Source organism: Ambystoma mexicanum, chromosome 2p (assembly GCF_040938575.1).
Source record: "Ambystoma mexicanum isolate Mex_15411 chromosome 2p, UKY_AmexF1_1, whole genome shotgun sequence".
Lineage (NCBI taxonomy): Eukaryota > Metazoa > Chordata > Amphibia > Caudata > Ambystomatidae > Ambystoma > Ambystoma mexicanum.
The window spans coordinates 61,329,378-61,347,820 of NC_090923.1; the positions used below are offsets into that span (position 1 = coordinate 61,329,378).

General features: G+C 44.9%; 1 protein-coding gene across 1 annotated transcript in view; it reads left to right on the forward strand.

The window, feature by feature from the left end:
* LOC138567708 (tubulin tyrosine ligase 3-like) overlaps positions 1–18,443 on the forward strand; it is a 673,617-nt gene that overhangs the window by 83,229 nt on the left and 571,945 nt on the right. Inside the window, exons 3-4 of the mRNA XM_069646178.1 lie at positions 9,719–9,830; positions 10,645–10,740. Coding sequence (XP_069502279.1) covers positions 9,719–9,830; positions 10,645–10,740 — 208 coding nt within the window. The remainder of the gene's footprint in view (positions 1–9,718; positions 9,831–10,644; positions 10,741–18,443) is intronic.

Sequence of the window (18,443 nt, forward strand, 5' to 3'; positions counted from 1 at the left end):
ATACTTGGCTCCTCGCAGGATTTCTGGGGTATGGATGCAGGACTCCTCTTCTTATCCAGAGACTCATGTGAGACAGAAACTCGGCTCACCCAATGGAGGATCTGGGAACACACACACATAGCCTTGCACTGACCTGTGAAAAACCAAGGCTTTCCCGTACAAGTGCATGGCCATAAAAGGATTTTCCTGACCTGGCAGAACAGGAAGAAAGCCATAGGACAAGATGGCCAAAAAAAGAAGCAAAAACCTTGTGGTACGGCCATGTTGGGACACTAGCCACGGTACAAGCCAAACACTGTAAGGCTAACGAAAAGTATTGCAAAAATAGTAAAAATGCAGATGCTGCCACCATCTTTTCTTTAGACACATCTAAATTTACCCAAAAATCGTTATAGTGTAGAGTAGGGTCATACAAAAGAAACCCCATTGCACTGCATTTAACGATGCATTGTGCAATGATAAAACCTTATCCAAAAAATAGATAATGGGTAACAAGAAAAAGGAAACATAGTTTCCCGGTACTGACAGCCTGAAGGACTGATCCGTTTTCCCCATAACAATGAGCAAAAGTGCAGTGCAGTGGAGTAAAGGTGAGGACAGAGTACAAAAGCAACATTTTTGGGGCTCCATAGAAGTGGAGGGAAAGTTGCTTAAAAGAGGAATCTTTCCTAACACTCATGGTTTTCACGGTTGCCCATACCATTGAGCCAGTACTTTAAACTGTTTAGGTGGATATGCTCATGATCAGTAAGTGCAGCTTTGTATTTGATTTAGTTAAGGTTAAAAAAAATGTTGCAGAATAGCAAATTACAGCATTCAGATCCGGAAGTGTGACTTCAAACCACATAGGTACATGCAGTTCAGCTTTCAAATAAGCCACTAAGTGCTGAAATATCCGATCGGTCGGGGTGGAGAAATTCACCAAGACATCTTGGTGACTGCCTCCTGCGTGCCTACAAGCAATAATCAAGGCGAAATGGTTAACTACAGAGCCAGAGGTTTGGGTCCTGTTTTGCCTCTTTAGGTGGGTTAAACATTAACCAAGGAAGTGAATGTTATCAGATGTTTGGCATACATTCTGTATGACCCAACATAAGACGCGGGCACAAACCACCAAGCTCACATTTCGAGAGGTGATCCTGGTGCCGGAACCCATGGAAGGGTCATGCAAGTCGTCTCCCCTTACTGGCAATCATCTTATAGCACAAACAAAGGAGGAGACCTAATTTTCATTAGGCTGGCATTGTGAATGTATCATAAATACTACGCCTATCGTGGTTCTGGGCCAGCAGCAGCCGCCAAGTTGTTTTCACACACTTTTTATATGTGAGCCAAGAGGTCTCTACTTGAAAATGCTGTGCGTGTTGCAACAAGTCTGCGAAATACAGTGCAGTGATGCAGGCGGGGCCAGCCACATTCTTCTGAAGGCCCTTTCTGCACGTTGAGACAATGGTGTGTTTACAGCATCGACATTCTGGCAAGATGGTTTTGAAAATGGCTAGTTTTGTAGGGGTCCAGCTGGTCATGAATGCAAGATCCTATGACCCCCATAGTGGGGGCAAATCACCTGTACAGGATTTAGGTAATGGGCGTTTTCAAAGCAATGTCAATTTTTGGCTTGACTGCGTTGCAGGTTTCTTTGTTTGAAGGGAAGGGGATGGGTTACAAAGAACAACACCGATAGAAGAGATCCGAGATGATAAGGCTCCCAGCTGTTGACTTGGCTCTCCTAAAAGCAGCCCACCAAGCTGCATCACGTCTTCTAATGGGATAATGGAAATTTGACCAAATCACCCCTATTTTACGCAAACAAAAATGGCTTCCTCTCAGGCCAGGATACTGTTCAAGACTGCATGTATCATCTACAAATCAGTCACGAGTAGCGCACGAGCGTACCTGGCTGCTGAGCTCCACATATCTAGTGGTACACGCTCCTTGCGCAGCAAATCGACCAACCAGCTTGAATCACAACTTGTCCGCAAAAGAGGACCTGCAAACAATTCTCCTGTCATGCACCCACCCTCTGGAACTCAATCCCAGTGGCGGCTCTGAATGCCCTGACAATTCCGCAATTTAGCAAATCTCTCAAAACATGGCGCTTTCAACAACACCTGACCAAGGACTAATTCCATTGGATGCACAGACCGCAACTCGCAGGGATGCACTACTGTTAAAAGATGGCAGCCCAAATTCTGGCTACCCACACTGTAAAAACAATAAAATTAAAAATGAAGGAGAATGCAAACCACACAATAAAGAATGTATAGAGTGGCCTTAAGGCATTTATTGGGGTGTTGTGATGAGACTCCACTATGGGCAGCGAGATGTATATTCCGGCCCACAAAAGATGATTGTGGCCTGTTCTAGTGATGGAGTGCCCCACAAGGACCATGGAAATGGTTTGATATCCTAAAGCATGATAGGAAAACTCTTTAATGGAGCTCGTTGGAGGTGCTGGGTGACTATGGATTAAAATGCGGCCCGGTGCATTCCGAGTAGTGTTCTGGTGGATCTCTCTAATGAACTGATAAATGAGTCCCAACTTGCATGAAGATCTTAGCATGGTCACTGACAAAGCATAGCAGTAAAGGGAAAAAAAGATAGAAGAAATCGAGGAGAAATGTTCGTCGTGCAGAGAGTGCTTTGAGGAAGCGAATGTTTCAGCTGCGATTGGCATATGGGGAAATTAGCAAATTGACAAACCACTTGCATGTATGTGTTTGGTGTTTTGAATCTCGCCACATGCAAACCAGGTGCTTTAGCTATCTTTCCCATTACGTGTATCCATCTCTTTGCTAGTCTTCTGTGCCTACATCTTTCCTTGTTGGCAATCCTCATCTAATGCTTTTTCTGTGCGTCTGAATTGTCCCATGGCAATCCGGCCTGCCGACTCTTAATTTAACCTTTCATGGGGCAGGCTTTCAGCAATGTATCCACAGCAGAATTCTTAACCTCTGCCCAGACATACTTTTGTATGTGAAGCTTATCCCTTTTACAATGTAACTTCTAAAGCTGTTTTGCATTGATGTGCACAACCCCCTCCCCATTTTCCTGACTCACACTTAAGAGGATTTATGTTTTCTGGTAAACTTTTGGGCCCTCTGGTGACTTTAACAGAGGGCAAACTGTAATTCTCATTTACTCAACACAGACCGTCAATGCAGAATAGGCTTCCAGCGTTTTTGCTTGATCATCTAATTTTGGTGATCACACTAATCCTCAGCTCTAATGGTGCGTGATCCCATGCTTATGCCCTTGTAACAGTTGGCTGGCAAGAAAGCCTGTACTTTGCACACCCCAGAGCCTTGAAGATAGGAATGACAGGTTGTATGGGCCTAGAGGATAGTTTGTTTTGGAAGCAAGACACTGCAGAGCAACATAGGTTCGAATCCCGGTCCCGCGCTTAGAGAGTGGTCTCCGCTATTAAGGGGGTTATAAAAGATTAATGCAATTTTTAATTATATGCATGGTGACATTTTTGGGATACTGCAATACGATTCTTCAGATTAAGAACTATCTTTAGACAGTTGCATGCTTGATTTATTTTAACTTTGCCATTTTACCACTCCGTAGAGCAAAAGGCAAATAAAATATTGTGCTCAGCCCTGAATCCAATTCACAGACCGAATACTAGCAAAGAGAAAAAGGCCAGGATCCCAGGCCACCAAATCCATTGAAGGAACAGAAGACTTGAGTTTCGATGAAATGCTCGAACTTTGTGGCTTGTATCATTTAACAAAGTGAATGTCATAAGTAACTTAAGCATGCTGCATCATACATTTAGGTTGGCCAGCCCACTGTGTTTATCATTCGTATGAAAATAAATGTGCAGGTGTCCCAACCACCCCTCCTCCAAAAAATGGAACTCTCTGCTGTACTTCTTATCTCTCCTTTTCAATGCTATGCAGAGAAGGGCCTCTTGATCTTCATGACCCATCTCTACATTATTAAATTGGGCCTCAAACCTTTAGACTAGCCATGGGTGAATAAGAAATGGTGTGTTCCGTGCATGTGGCCATCTGCCATTCATGCCAGGTAGCGAGTGCCGTTTCTGCCACTTATTTATCACCTTGATTAAATATTGTACAATACCTACCGGATCTGTTTCTGGACAAAGTTCATTTCCATTCTCAAAAGAAGGGTGGAGCGGGATAAAATGTTTTGAATATTATGGATTATTTTAGTATTCAAATTTCTTACGAATGTAAATCCATAATTAAAAGAGACCTACCTTTAACACATGCAGTAATGGTAATGACCACATGTGGTAATGGTGGGTTCAAAATCCACTAAACGCATGCAGGCATAAATTGTCTCTGCCGAATTCTTACATTTGGACTTCAGCTTAAGCCCAAATTGGGTGATTTAATAATGATAATATTGTGTTTGTTAATTCATCTTTTATTCCATGCTTAATACCGGAGACTGGTCTCTAAGCATGGGACTTGGATTCCAACCTGTGTTACTCTGCGTTGTCTTGCTTCCAAGACAAATGTGCTTCCCCTTGGCTATTCTCCCTGCCCTCCCTTGTTAGAAGAGTGTTTCAGAATCAAAAATGGTTTGAGGTTCTGGAAAGGTTATCTGTTCAAAATGTATGTCCAGACTGTGTGTCCATGCGCTCTTATGCCTATGCGCATTCCAAAAAAAAGGCAACCTAGTGGACCTGCAGTGGCTTTTCACATTTTGGTCTTACTACACGTTCACTGGATAGCGTAGGGTGAGCAGTAAGGCCTAGACTTTGGTGGTCAACGCTTGGTGGCAGGTACAGTTAAAGATAACATTAACGAGTGTTAGAATGCATGTACAGATGTATAGCAATGTTATTTATTTAGGAACACACATACATTAAACGTATACAGTTATTCGCTAGGCAAAAATAGAATCTAGATATATACATAGTTTGTTAATCCCCACTTTCGTATACACACACAGATGGAAAGCTACGCAAAGCACAAGAAAAACTATTCGGGAAAACACAATGCAATGTTTATGCAGTCACTACTATATGCCATAATTATAAGGCAGACCAAACTTGCTTTACAAGCCCTTCCCTACCTAACCATTTCAACAGGACTTCCACTAGAACCGCTTGGAAATAAGGCAGTCGCAAAATTCTCCAATAGATGATTTTGCCAAAGATAAGCAGGAAGTTCTTTAGTGTTTGGGGGGCTAAGGTAAGGCTCGGACACAATGGTGGCATGTTTTTGGGTAGAAACATTTATTTAAATGAAAAAGGGGTGGAAAAATGCCTCTGTCCCTAAAACTAAAAGGGGTTTCCCTGCCTCTAAGAAAACTAAGGAAGTTGGCAGAATGTCCAAATGATAAAGTCCATCACTGTTGTGTCTTCAGAAGCCTACTTCTGTCCCTAACACTAATAACCTAAATCAACTGTGCAAGGATGGTCTCTTCCTAGAGTAAAGTGTTCTGTGTATTTCCAACCTACAGAAAGGTTCCCAGTCTCTTCGGTAATCACAAACGGCAAAAATAAAGAAATGTTAAAAACTATAGGATTAAGGTCATAGTTCTTTCCCTAGGTTCCTTCATATAGGGCTTCTCAGGGCTGTTCCTTCTTATATAAATGTCAATAGGCAGCTCACAAGAATATGCTCCTTATGCTTCTCCTTCTTTTACCACCAACTCGGCATACTCCTTTTGTCAATTGTGGGATTTGTTTGCACAATGTATTCTTCACTTATTTTGGTTGCGGGTCCCAGACTTGCAGTATTCCGACTGACTTGGTTTCTTCCTTGCCAAGCTAATGTCCTCTCATGGACTGTCCCTCTTTGGTTGCAAGTCGCAGACTTGTAACATTCATAGTTGCTTAATTTACTCTCCTTCCCGGGCAACAGTCGCAGCGTTGACTATCTCTTTTTGGGTGCGGGTCCCAGACTCGCAATATTCTGTTTGGCTTTGTTTCGGTTTCTCAAATGGGTGCGGGACCCTGACTCTCATTGCATTACCAAAGTCCCTTTCGCCTCTACATGGCTCGCCGGATTTCACCTTGGAGGATCACTCTCGCTTCGCATCTGAGCTGTGGGATGTTCAAACTCCTGCATTGGAAAAGGGAGTTGCGCTGGACCAATCTCATTTGTTGAGCAGCCAGAACGCTCACTCTACTTCTCTAGAGTGATCCTTGGACTTCTGCTCATCATCTTCTCATTCATTGAGTAGCTAGAGCGCTCATTCTGTTTCTCCATAGTGATCCTTGGACTCCTGGTCATCATCTTCTCAGTACATGCCATAGAGTCAGATGTAACATACTTTGCATTTTCTAATGTTTGAATTGTGTCAAGTATATTAGGTTGATTAACTTGACAATAACAGATATTGGCCTTTTCAAAAGAAGGGATGGGTGGATTTAACATCGGAAAAGGATTTAGGTGTACTATCGCGGTGGCATACCGCGTTCTCTGAACACGGTTGTCTTAAATCGCTCAGGGTGTTCCTCCCCCATGTAATCCTCCCTCAGTGCACCAGTCCCAGGGGAACTATTGCACTGTGGACGTACCGCCCTGCCCTCATGTGGAAGGTCTCACCCCCCCCCCCCACTAGGGGAGAAGGGACGACATCACAGATTCGTCACAAGTGGTGCACAAGTTTCAGATCAAGGTTTCCCACAAAAGGTGTTGCAACTCCCAATATCTCATCATGCAGGGGTCCCCAGGAAGAAATCCTAGATGCATGGTCCGGTAAGGCTAGTTGTAGGGATAGGACATAGTGCCCATTTAATTTCTATGTGATGCCTCTGAGATCTAGGGCTTAAGATTATAAAATTCACCCGGCGGGCAGAAGGTTATGGGGTAGGTTCTCCAGGTTCATAGCAAAACTACAGATCTCTGGACTGTATAAACAAAGACCCATTTAAAAGGACTAACCTGAATAACGTACTTCACTGTACATTCGGTCACTCAGGTTACACTCAAAACATTCTCACCTAAAGTAATAACGACATGGCCTGCTACACATTTCTCATTTGCATGTCCAATTATAGTGCCTTCTTTACATCAGTAGGTATAGAAGAGACGCAAGCTTTCGTCATCTATGACTCCTACCGTCGTAGCTTGATAAGAGGTACTCCAAGTAACTTTTACTCCTAAGCCAAAATCCCATTTCTTGGAACGCTTCCTATATGCATGTTAAACATTAAATGGACTCGGAGCTTCTCAGTCCATGTGAATCACGATGAAACCGCCTCGGAGCTTCCTGTAACTGGTTGACTGCAAGTGTAAAATCTGTTGCAACAAATCCCATTTTACATATTGCACCGTGATCATTATGTCGCTTGAGCTTGCAATTCATTTAATACTAACGATTTGCCCTCACAAGGACAAACCTATATAGTTCCCATTTGGTCAGGCCAGCACTTTTCATAAGTTTCTTCTTCATTTCAAGGTAAATCTTATCCACAGTAACACATCTCACGTTGGTGTTAGTGTGGAAATGACTGTAAATGTTCCTTTAGTGTTGTGCGCGATGCCCCTGCTTGTATCCGTGCATAATACTTGGTGTGGCTAGTAGCCCCCAGCCATGTTGTGTGGCTTATATAAATGATATCACATTGAGCGTTTTTAAATGTAAACAAACTTGTAGGTTTCGATGGGTGCCCCATAGCGAAATCTTTCACTTTTCTACCATTAAACTGCATGTTACAAACTCTTACCTTGAAGTGCTTTCAACCTAGGCCCAAGTTGATGAGTTCTTGGTGCGTGTGGCGTAAGACACGACAAGGCGTAGCTTGAATGGTATCATCTGGAGGCAGAAGGACATACTTTTCTGTTTGGAACAGAATTGCTTAAGGCTGTCTTTCTGTTCTTATTAATTAATGTATTATATATGTACCCTGAATAGTCCAGCTCTATCTACTTGGCTGTATTTATGCAACAGAAAGAAAGTGAACTTGTAAGAACCTTGCTTGTTCCAAAGGATGTTAATAACTTAATAATGTAGGAATCTAGTATTACACTCGCGGCCGTGGAGATAAGGCTACATGCTACATATATACTCTTATTATCTGCTCCTGTGGCCTGCGTATTGCACCTTCTGTTGTCACTCGAACTAATGTAGGTCCAGGTTGTCTCGCATCTTGGAACTCTTAGTAAGAAGGCTTGTGTGGCTTATTCACCCTTGCACCACATCAAGTGACCATATCAAGTCATGGTTTCCTTTCTTGTTAGATAAGGCCCACCTACTCCTGGGATCCATATTGCTGAACATCACACCTCCCTGTTCTGCCCAAACCATGCCCAGCCAACACACGTAAAGCACTGGTCTTGGTGACAATCTGTAGATGACGCAGAATAATGCTCAACTCTATCTGCTCTTTGCTGCAATTGCTCTTTATTAAATATTTTCGAGTTTGGACTGGTACCACTGTTTAAACCGGCCGACCCTTGCAACTGCTTGACCACTTAATAAGTAAGCACACAAATCTACAAGGTGAGGATGGGGCTGAGGTGGAACGTTGTGGCGGGATGCATTGAAGTTGGGAAGGGGGCTGAAGTAGGAGTAGATGTGAGCGCAGTGTCTGGTAGGATATGATTGTTGATTGTTTAGGGGGTTGCAGTGTGGGTATTATGATGGGGTATGCTTGTAATGTGGTAACAGTAATGGGACATGGGTAAATAACAGGGTGAAGGAGGGTAGGGGTGGTGCATCACAGGGGCAGAGAGTACGGGTGGAACGATTGGGCAGTATGAAAGGGGGCTGCAGAAGGGGAAACCCCCTGAAAGGAAGAAAGTAGGGACAGTATAGGACGACAGGCGAAGGACCCGAGTTGGAGGGATTCGTTTTTGGGACGGGAGAGCAGTTGCACTTTTCAGCCACGTGGAGTCGAGCAACATGCAACTGCCCGTAGGCAATAATAGGGGCAGCAGTCGGGATCGAGAAAAAGACCCCTCGAGCATGTTGTTGTCTATAAAAAAAACACACCAGGAAACACCCGTGGTCGTTCGCTGCAGAATGCTTCATACCTTTTGGATAAGAGGGATCACCCACAATAAAGTAGAGTGAACTGAAAACTAGTACCGTGTGTTGACTAAACCGCTGGGCTACACAAGGCATTGTCTCACGACTATGTATGCCTTTGGATGCATCATTTGCAGTATCATTGAGCATATGCTGGCCTTTCAGATTGGCAACTCTACATGAAATGATCTGAGACCAAGCCTGGAGCTTGCTTGGATAGACGTCCTATCGCTCTTTTGAATGATTAATAACCCTATAAAAACAGGATCAATCCTAAGTGTCATTTCTCCTGGATCCTTCCCACAATAGTCACTTTGATCCATTATGGAAAAAGTGTCTATAAATGCATGTATTAAAATGTGTACATACAGGAAAAGTGAACCCTTGTTGAATATTGTTGTTGATCTTGAATAAGGAAGGCCTTGTTAAATGAATTGAACACATTTTAGGCAAAACTTGACCATCAGATTTAAATGTGAATACTTTTGAATGTTTTGTCTTTGAAATGGATGACAAGAAAGTAAATTTCGAGCCTCAGCTATTCAGTAGCGCGTGGCTTACTCTTTATGTATTCGTTTTTTATTAATGATTGTTACCTTTTTTATTTTTTGATGAATGGGATTCCATTTTTGAATAGTTGGCATTTGTGGAAACTTTTCGTGGCTCTAAGTCGACTTATATTTACGATGAAGCATGCAATGCAGATGCTGTTCATGCGATTGCCTCACTTGCGTCTCCATATTCATGTTTGCAGAAGTAGCAAAGAACTGCTGTTACAGCCTGTCATCATCAGTCGGAATGAGAAGGAGAAAGTGTTGATCGAGGGGTCGATCAACTCTGTGCGAGTCAGCATCGCAGTCAAACAGGTTAGTATTTGCACATTGATTTCCCATCATTTCGGCGCCATTTTGTTCGGGTAGAGTCTGAGAATGGAGCAGCTGGAAGAGATTAGGTTAAACTGGAGTTATCCAACTTGCAATACTATGTGTGCATAAAGCCCCTTGACAAAGATGACAAACTTGGAAACATATTGCGCCATCATTCTCAAATGGTTAGCCTTGTTCTTTCCTTACTGCACCTGAGTGCTGTGATGCATGTCTGAATGTATATTTCGGTTGGGGTGGGGTGCAGAGTGGAGAAATGGAGCCTGAAGGCACTAGTGGAGCCTTGCAGTTGAAGTGCCCATGGCATAATATAATACTCTTCCATTTTAAGCTCCAAAATACTTTGCAAGGCTCACCATTTTAGAGCATTTGAAATCTTTATTTGTTCTTTCAACCACAAAAACAGGGACCGAAACAGAATACAATCTGCAATTTTACTGTCACTGAAACAGGAGATTGGCTCTTCAATTCACAGCACCCTGCCCTAACGAATTCTGCTTTATTAAATGTCATCTGTTTTGGCTCTCGACATGTCTCTTCACCCACCAAATGTCCACTTTACACTCCAGAAGTATGTTCAGTGTCCTTCAAAAATGGCAAATTCTGCCCCCTTAATATTCTGGACACATGACTGCGGAAGTGCCGTAACGTGAGTAAGTGCCGGCGTTTGTGCAGTGCAGATCTGTTGCAAAGAGAACACTGCATAAGTTGAGGCATATCCATGCGTAGCTGTGCTTTTTTCCTACCATTATTCATTTATTTTACTTTCAAGACATTCTTAAAATTTTCTTCCTAGGCTGATGAAATCGAGAAAATTCTATGTCATAAATTTATGCGATTCATGATGATGCGAGCGGAAAACTTCTTCATTCTTCGCAGAAAACCAGTAGAGGTAAGTCGAGGTCTGGAGGGATATAGGCATCCTTGTCCTTAGGTGGTGGTCAGGGAGTTCTCTGCTTGTGATGCTATGTGAAAGATTCTTAAAGCTGTATACTTCTTAGGACATTTTATTCTGCAAAATAGGTAGTGCTGGAGCTTAACTAACAACAATCTGTTTTTATGCAAAATACTGCTATCATAGGTTTACTCTTTAGTAGCACTGTAAATTACACGAATAAGTAGCTGCAACATCTGTCACTAAGCAGCCAGTTATTCTGCCTTCTGTTTGTAATTTGAACTCCAACTTTTTGCTCACACACCGTGAGCCCCCTACATGTTTTCCCTGTAATGCTCCAAACATTTTTCCCTAATTAGTTCCATCCTGATCTCACTTGGGGATGCAGCTCTTAAATGTATAAGGACTCTTTTTGGCCCCCAAAGGTGAGGCTACCGCCATCTGGGTGGGCCAGTACCCTCACAGAGACAGTTGTACTGTTTCTGGTTGATGACAGTGTACTCTAAAACAGAGGCTGCATTGGTTCTAGCTAATTCGACTTGCAGGAAACCTTTTTCCAACCAGGCAGCTGTACTTTGTTGCCCTTTTGTGATTGGGTGGAGACCAGGAATGGCCATGTGTGGTTATTTCCTGGCGTGAGCTCTACACATTAGCTCGCAAAGAGAGTGTGTGTCCTGAGGGGATGCTGTCTGCGATTCCTTTTCAATCCACAACACATGTGCTTGCCTTGGAAGATGTGTGTATTGTCAAGCACTGATAGGCTTGCCGCTCAATGTTTGAATAGTGCTTGAGTGGGCGATCAGAAGTTAAGAGTTCCCCCCTCTTCTCACTGGTTTGGCATAAACGCTGACCCTCTTCACCAGTGATTTTGCAACTGCTGGGATTTGATCTTGAAGAATACAGAGAGACGAAGGCCCCAAAGATGACAATGGAATATCTGCATCAGTATCACTTTGATTCCAAAGAACCCAGCATTGAAGCTCTGCCTCTGTGAGGACCAGATGGAATCTTAAATGGTGCACCTGTTCCTTATTTCTGCATGGACAGCTTCATTAATTGGCTTGAAGGTTTTTTCAAGCTCCTCCAACTTCGAGCGCTCACCTGTGTAGTTTGACCCTTGAATCTGAGCACCACGTTGTTGTTCTGGTGCCCCTGCTGGACTTGTAAATTGATGACCGAACAGTGCTTCGTCCTCCCAGCGTGAAACCTCAGTGGTTTTCCTTGTAGCACTTTCTCTCCACAACCTGGGACCCCTTACTGGGGTCACTATTGCTCTATCCATGATCCGAAGTTGCAGAGCTGTCATTTCCTCGCCTTTGCTTCTCCATGTGGTCCTTCTGACTTCAGCTAGCCCCTTAGGTCTGTTTTTCTGGGACCATGGTCTTTGTTTTCTGACCATGCCCATCTGGCTAACTGCAACCTTTCCTGCTGCAGTTCCAAGGACCCGTCTCTGCAGGCCTCAGAGGTCTGACTTTGTTTCTTTGTTGGATCTCAGAGATTACCACACTACTCAAGTTGTGGTTCTGTAATATCTGCCTACCTGACTAACTGCACCTTTTGAGGCTGCTCCTCCTGTGGCTAACTTTGCAGATCTTGAACATGTGTGTTCCCCCATTTGACTTTACGTGGATTTCCTGTTGGGGCTCTTCTTACTCACCTCTGGGCCTTGGTTCCCGTTTCTTGGCTGCAAGACTCCTATGCTGCCACTTCCCTTCCAGGAACTAACAGTGGTTTTCCTTGCTGGTGATATCGCTCCTCCCCCCCAAGGCATACAATAAGCAGTATATTAATCATACGTTTTGATGGAAAAGCAAATGCTTGCTAATTACTTCAAAACTTGTTTAGTACTGCTAACGATGTTTAATGATCCTATTAAAGAAAAATGTAGATCACTGTACAATTGTCTCTTGCCCTCCAGTGTCTCTTCACCCCCTCTTCCTGATCACAGAATGTTTAAAGGGTCTATTGAAGAGTGCAACACTTATTATCTCCATCACTCTTACCTGATAGTGCCAAAGGGCAATGCAGGAGTGTTTGCCAACATTTCAATTTCTCTTTTTCAAATAATTGTAAACCAGATGTAATTAATCCCTTCCTCCCTCAGATTTCTCATTTCTTATTTTCCTTTCCTTACTTCATCTCAGCAATCTCGGAACAGATTACCAGCTGTCTCACTGCAAACTGTCACTGGATGGCCATCTGCCACCTCACGTTCATATTTCCAGGGAAATGCACTGTTTCCTAGTTTCCTGTGCCATCTCTACCCTCCCCTCTCCTTCCTGCTTGAGCTTCTTGCTCCCTCTCTCAGGGCTGGTAACCTTGGTATCATTTTTGATAGTGACTTCTCTGACTTGCAAACATTCCTCACTGCCTCTGCTGCTCATATTCGCCTTTTCAACTTCCAGAAAATGAAATGTGCTCATTTCTTACACACCACTCTACGAAAGCTCTAATCTCCATCGTGCTCAGCAAAGCAAACTCCTTCTCATGCGTACTCGTTGGTCTGCCTCCCTCTTCCTTCAGATTGGCACTCCACGCTCTCTCTCCAAACCTACTCGTATCCTCCCACCCTTGTACTTACTGACACGAATTCTGGTTGGCTCTCCATGCACAACTGCTCCCTTCAAGTTCCTTTTCCTGGTCTACAAAGCGATCAGTGGTTTTGCTCCTTAGTACCTTGCTGACTCTTTTTCAATCTCATTCCTTTTGCTCCTCTCCTTACTCACCCGACTCCATTGGAACCCTTTGTCCATCACAATCAAAGCTAGCCTGACTATGCACCTCTTCAAAGCTTGTCTTAATCTTCACTTACTTGCCAAAGAGGATTCCCCCCACCATCCTCTTCACCTGATCCCACAATTCCTTCTTGTGCCAAGTAACATAATTCTGTATATTTGTAGAGTACTCCTCTTTAGTTTGTAGCATTTGGACCGTAGTTTAATGTTACACGGATATAATTTTGATTGTCCCTGGTCTATGTCCCACTTTGTCCACACCCTCATAAACTAGCTCCTTAATTGTTCTCATCTTTGTGCTATTGTTCTGGCACCTTGTCGGCAATGCCTCTTCTGCAATCTGCAAATGTGTAATTGTAAGTCATTTATGATGAATATTGACATCCTGTTTTTCAAATAAATACAAATCGTAGATAAATCTTCAATGGTCCTTGGAAATTCTTCAGCCAAAAGAAGGCACAATGATGCTCTGTGTCATCGAGCTCTCAGAACGCTGGACTTGTGAGGGGTAATATAAATGGAGCTAGCGACCGCCTATAAGCTCTGTTCCTGTTCTCTATGTACTCAGTACGCTGCTTCGGAAGGCCACTTCGCTCTTGCTATTCTTTAATGCGCCATGCGTAACACATCGAAGGCCATGGGCTTCAAGCCCTGCAGGGATTTCGGGAGGCAAATGTTGGTGTCTGACCCTTATAGCGTACGTCTTTAGCACATGACCTGGAGTATAGCAGATTATGCCAATCCATACACTCCATGGTTCTTTGGGAGCATGCCATAAAATACTACACCTTCCTCCTGAAAGTTGGTGTGAGGTTACTGTTAAAGCCAGTGGCATTTGATTGTTCTTCAATAAAGGCTTCATCCTTTCGGTATCAACCAGAGGAAGAAAGCTCTTCGGGGAAGAATCGGAAGAAACAGCGCTCCGGAGGAGATCTCCTTCTCAGTGACTCAAAGCATCACTCTCTTCATGTTCCTCTAAGAAAGGTAGTCCTCGTTTCCACTCCAGGGATGGTTAGACCACCTTGGAGGAGTGACGTACTCGGGCACCGATCTCCAATAGTTCCTCCATCTCAGAACAGTGGGAAGAAATTCGCCTTAGGTTACTTGATATCTTCACCGAACCCCAGGTGCCAGTAATGGAGGTAGAGCCCACCTCTCTTACTGATGCTGGCAGAGACGCCTCTTTGGCCTGCAACCGTATGCCTTTTGGCCCAGTTCCAGGCCCCTTCCCTGCTCCCTTGGTATGTTACTTGGCTCCGCCTTCAGGCTTCAAAGCCTTGGTACCATCGTTTATGGCTCCGGCATTGGCACCTAACTGGAGTATGCTTTGGTATCAGAGTCGGTTTCTTTCAAAGATGGAACAGATCTTTGAAAGGGACCCCATTCCTTATGGTGTGGATACCTTTGACTCTGGTAAGATGGAGGATCTTGCTGAGGAACTCTATTTGCAGTAGGAGAGCCTGGCTGTGCTGGCACCTGAACTATGTTATACTGGTTGGGTAGACACCTCTTTAGAGTTTGACTTCATGCAGACTTCAGCTTATGACACAGCCCATGTCTTTTAAAGGACCGTTGCAATGGTTGTGCAGACTCTAGGGTTATCTGTACAATTACAGCCTGTGGGCCAGTTTGACCATACAGACATTTTGTGAGAAAGTCTGCCGAAGGAGAATCTACTTTGCTTCAACCCTGATGTTGCTGCCCCTATTATGGCTTTGTATAGAAGCCTGGGCCTGTTCCATGTATGCATCATAATCTTGATAAAGCTCCCTCAGGTCCTGCCGTGGACAGGGCTTGCTGGTGCACGTCTCTTCATTGGGCCAGTTTCCTAAATGTCCTTCTTTGCCTCGAGACATAGAGACTACAAAAATGGACACTGTGGTCTGCAATATTTTTGCTTCTGGCAGACTTTCCCAGAGAGCTGTCAATACCGTCTATGCCCTGGCCATTTACATCCACACCCTGTGGGTGTTTATCTCTGAAGCAATATATATTTTTCCAACCAAGGGGGGCCTCATTCACATCTCTGCAGGAGGATGGAAAGGAAGCTGCCCATCAAACCTTTCAGTCTGGTCTGGATACATGGACTGTGCAGCATGGGCACTGCGTCTGTCTGGACTAGACATTGCTGGTTAAGGACTTCGGGTTTGCCCCGAAGGCCAGGCTAAGCTTCTGGACAAGTTGTTCCACATTGACTAACTGTTTGGGGCAAAGCTGATGAGTCCTTAGAGACACTCAAAGCCTCAGGTTTAGCTAACCAACAGTCTGCTGCCTCTGTTCCTTTCGGGTCTTCCTCACCTTTGCCCAATGTTGTAGGGGCCACCTGCCTCTGGCAAATAGGCCAAGTGGGAGTTTCGTCCGCCTGGGCAGAAGCATAGAGTTGGAGTTGCCCTCAGTACTGGCCCTTCAGAAATCCTAGCAACGAAAACCCCTTTAATTTAGATTTTGAGCAGTGGGTGGAGGGGAGATGCAGCAACTCTGATGTTTACAGGTCGTATATCAGGATTGCTATCTCTATTTCATCCATCGACTACCCTCTTTCTCCAGGGGGTGTGTGTGCCGGATGCTCACAGACAACAGGATGGCCAAGAACTGCCTCAACAGGCGTGGTTAGTTGGTGTCGCTGCCTCTGTGCAGGGAAGTGATGAAACTGGTTATTGGCTCTGGAGATCAATTCTCTGTCCATCTTGCTGGAATAGAGAACATAGTTTTGGATGCCCTGAGCAGGCAGCTGTTGGCCCCTCACCAGTGGGAACTCTGCAAGGAAGTTATTTTTGCTCTATGGAGGTGGACCTCTTTACCTCTTTTGTCAACCAGAAGTGTGACTTGTTATGCTCCAGGAACCTTTTTTGGCTTAGAGCTGTGGGGACACATGGATTGCTGAGTTAGTTCAAACTCGTTCCACTGGTTCAACAGAGACTTGGGAATTTCGAGTCCACTAAGATCCCCTAGATTGAGCCTAGAGGACATGGTACTTATGGTACATATGATATGTCATTTATAACGCGCCTGTACACAAGTGTTTCTAGGCGCGGCAAGACAAGGCGGGGGACAAACAATGATCTTACTACGCCTTGTCATTCAGATTTCGCGAGTGTGGGGAAGATGGAAGGGGATAAGTGCCGGGGGAGAATGGAAGAGAGAAGTGCAGGTGATCAATAAGTGCAGCCAGCAGGTGACTCCTGAGTGCAGTGAGAAGGGACTGCAGGGTTGCAGGAACAGACCCTTAAGTGCTGGGGGAGCCCGGAGGAAGTTGGAGGGCTACTGGATAAGCAGAAGCCTGGGCCAGAGTTCAGATGGTATCCAGGTGTGTGAGTATCAGTCAGGTAAATCAGCAGGGGAGAGGAAGAGAGAGAGCGGAAGCAAAAGGGAAGGTCCTGAGTTGCTTCCGGCAACAGAGGTGGTTCTGCTTAAGTTTGAGAGAGGCGGGGAGGCTGTTCCAGAGGGAGGCCCCAGACGAGGAGAGAGATCTGCCCTCAACTCTCTGCTTGGAGAAGCGTCTGACCCTCAGAGAGTTGGAGGTGGATGAGTGGAGAGCTTGAGAAGGAAGATGTTTTGGAAAAGGAAGTTGGAAGTAGAGTGGTCCCAGTCCCCAGAAAGCCTTGTGGACGATGCAGAGGATCTTGAACTTGATCCTTGCAGTCACGGGGAGCCAATGAAGAGATTTCAGTGCTGGAGAGATTCAATGCCTGGGCTTGAGGTCAAGAACAAGTCTCACAGTCCTGTTCTGGATAAGTTGAAAGGTCGAAGAGTAGAGGCCGGCAGATTTACAAAGAGGCGTTTGCAGTAGTCCAGCCTAGAGAGGACCAGTGCTCTGGAGACAGTGAACTTCTGGGGGAAACTGAGAAAAGGAAGAATACCTCCGAGGAGGTGCAGCTGATAGTTTGACTTCTTAGAGACATCAGAGATGTGAGGAGAGAAGGAGAGGGTGGAGTCGAAGATGACACCAAGGTTCTTAACCTCACAGGAAGGAGCACGAAGAGGGCCTAGAGTGGGTGGCCAGAGAAAGAGAGGAAAGGAGTGAGCAGGTGTCTCAATGAGGAGGATCTCAGTCTTATTGGCATTAAGGCAGAGATCTTTGGCGGCACACACAACAATTGCGGCAGGCAGTTGTTTATGAGTGAAGGAGCAGAGGTGGCTGAGGTGAACCTGAAGGCGAGCTGGGTGTCATCCGCAGAACACTGACAATTGGAGCAGAAATAATAATAATAATAATAAGGCATTTATATAGCACTACAAACCCATCAGGTATCGGAGCGCTGCTTATTTACCCACGGTGTGTGGTGCTCATTTATCGACCTTGGAAGGATGAAAGGCTGAGTTTGGCCCCGCCGGGATTCGAACCTGCGTTGGCAGGCTCTGCACGGATGTCAAAGCGAGCGCTCTACTCGCTGTGCCACTTCACCGGAAAGTAGCGATGCAGTGGGTGCGAGGTGCCATTTATTGGTTGAACAGCCAAGGAGAGAGGTTAGACCCTCGGGGACCACCATAAGTAGAAAGAGATGGAAGAGAGGAAAGACCCCAGTTGGACCTGAGAGGGTCGGTCAGTGAGAAAAGAGCTCAACCAGCCCAGGGCCTAATCAGTGATGATACCAAGGTTGTCACAGAGGCGTTTGAGCAGGATGGCATGGCTGACTGTGTCAAAAGCAGAGTGTAGATCGAGGAGAAAGAGGACAGAAGGGAGATTAGAGTTAAGAATGGAGAGCAGGGCTTCACAGTGTTCAGGAGAGCAGTTTCTGTGCTTCTGGTTGCTCTGAAGCCAGACTGGTGGTCGTGGAGGCAACCAACAGATTCAGTGTGCATATTAAGCTGGGAGATGGCCAGTTTTTCCAGAAGTTTGCCCAGGAAAGGAGTGATGGAGATAAGTTGATAGTTAGCTAGGGAAGAAGGATCGGCAGAGGGCTTCTTTAGAAGGGGGTGCACAAGGAAGTGCTTAAGGGGGAGGGGAAGGTTCCACTGGCAAAG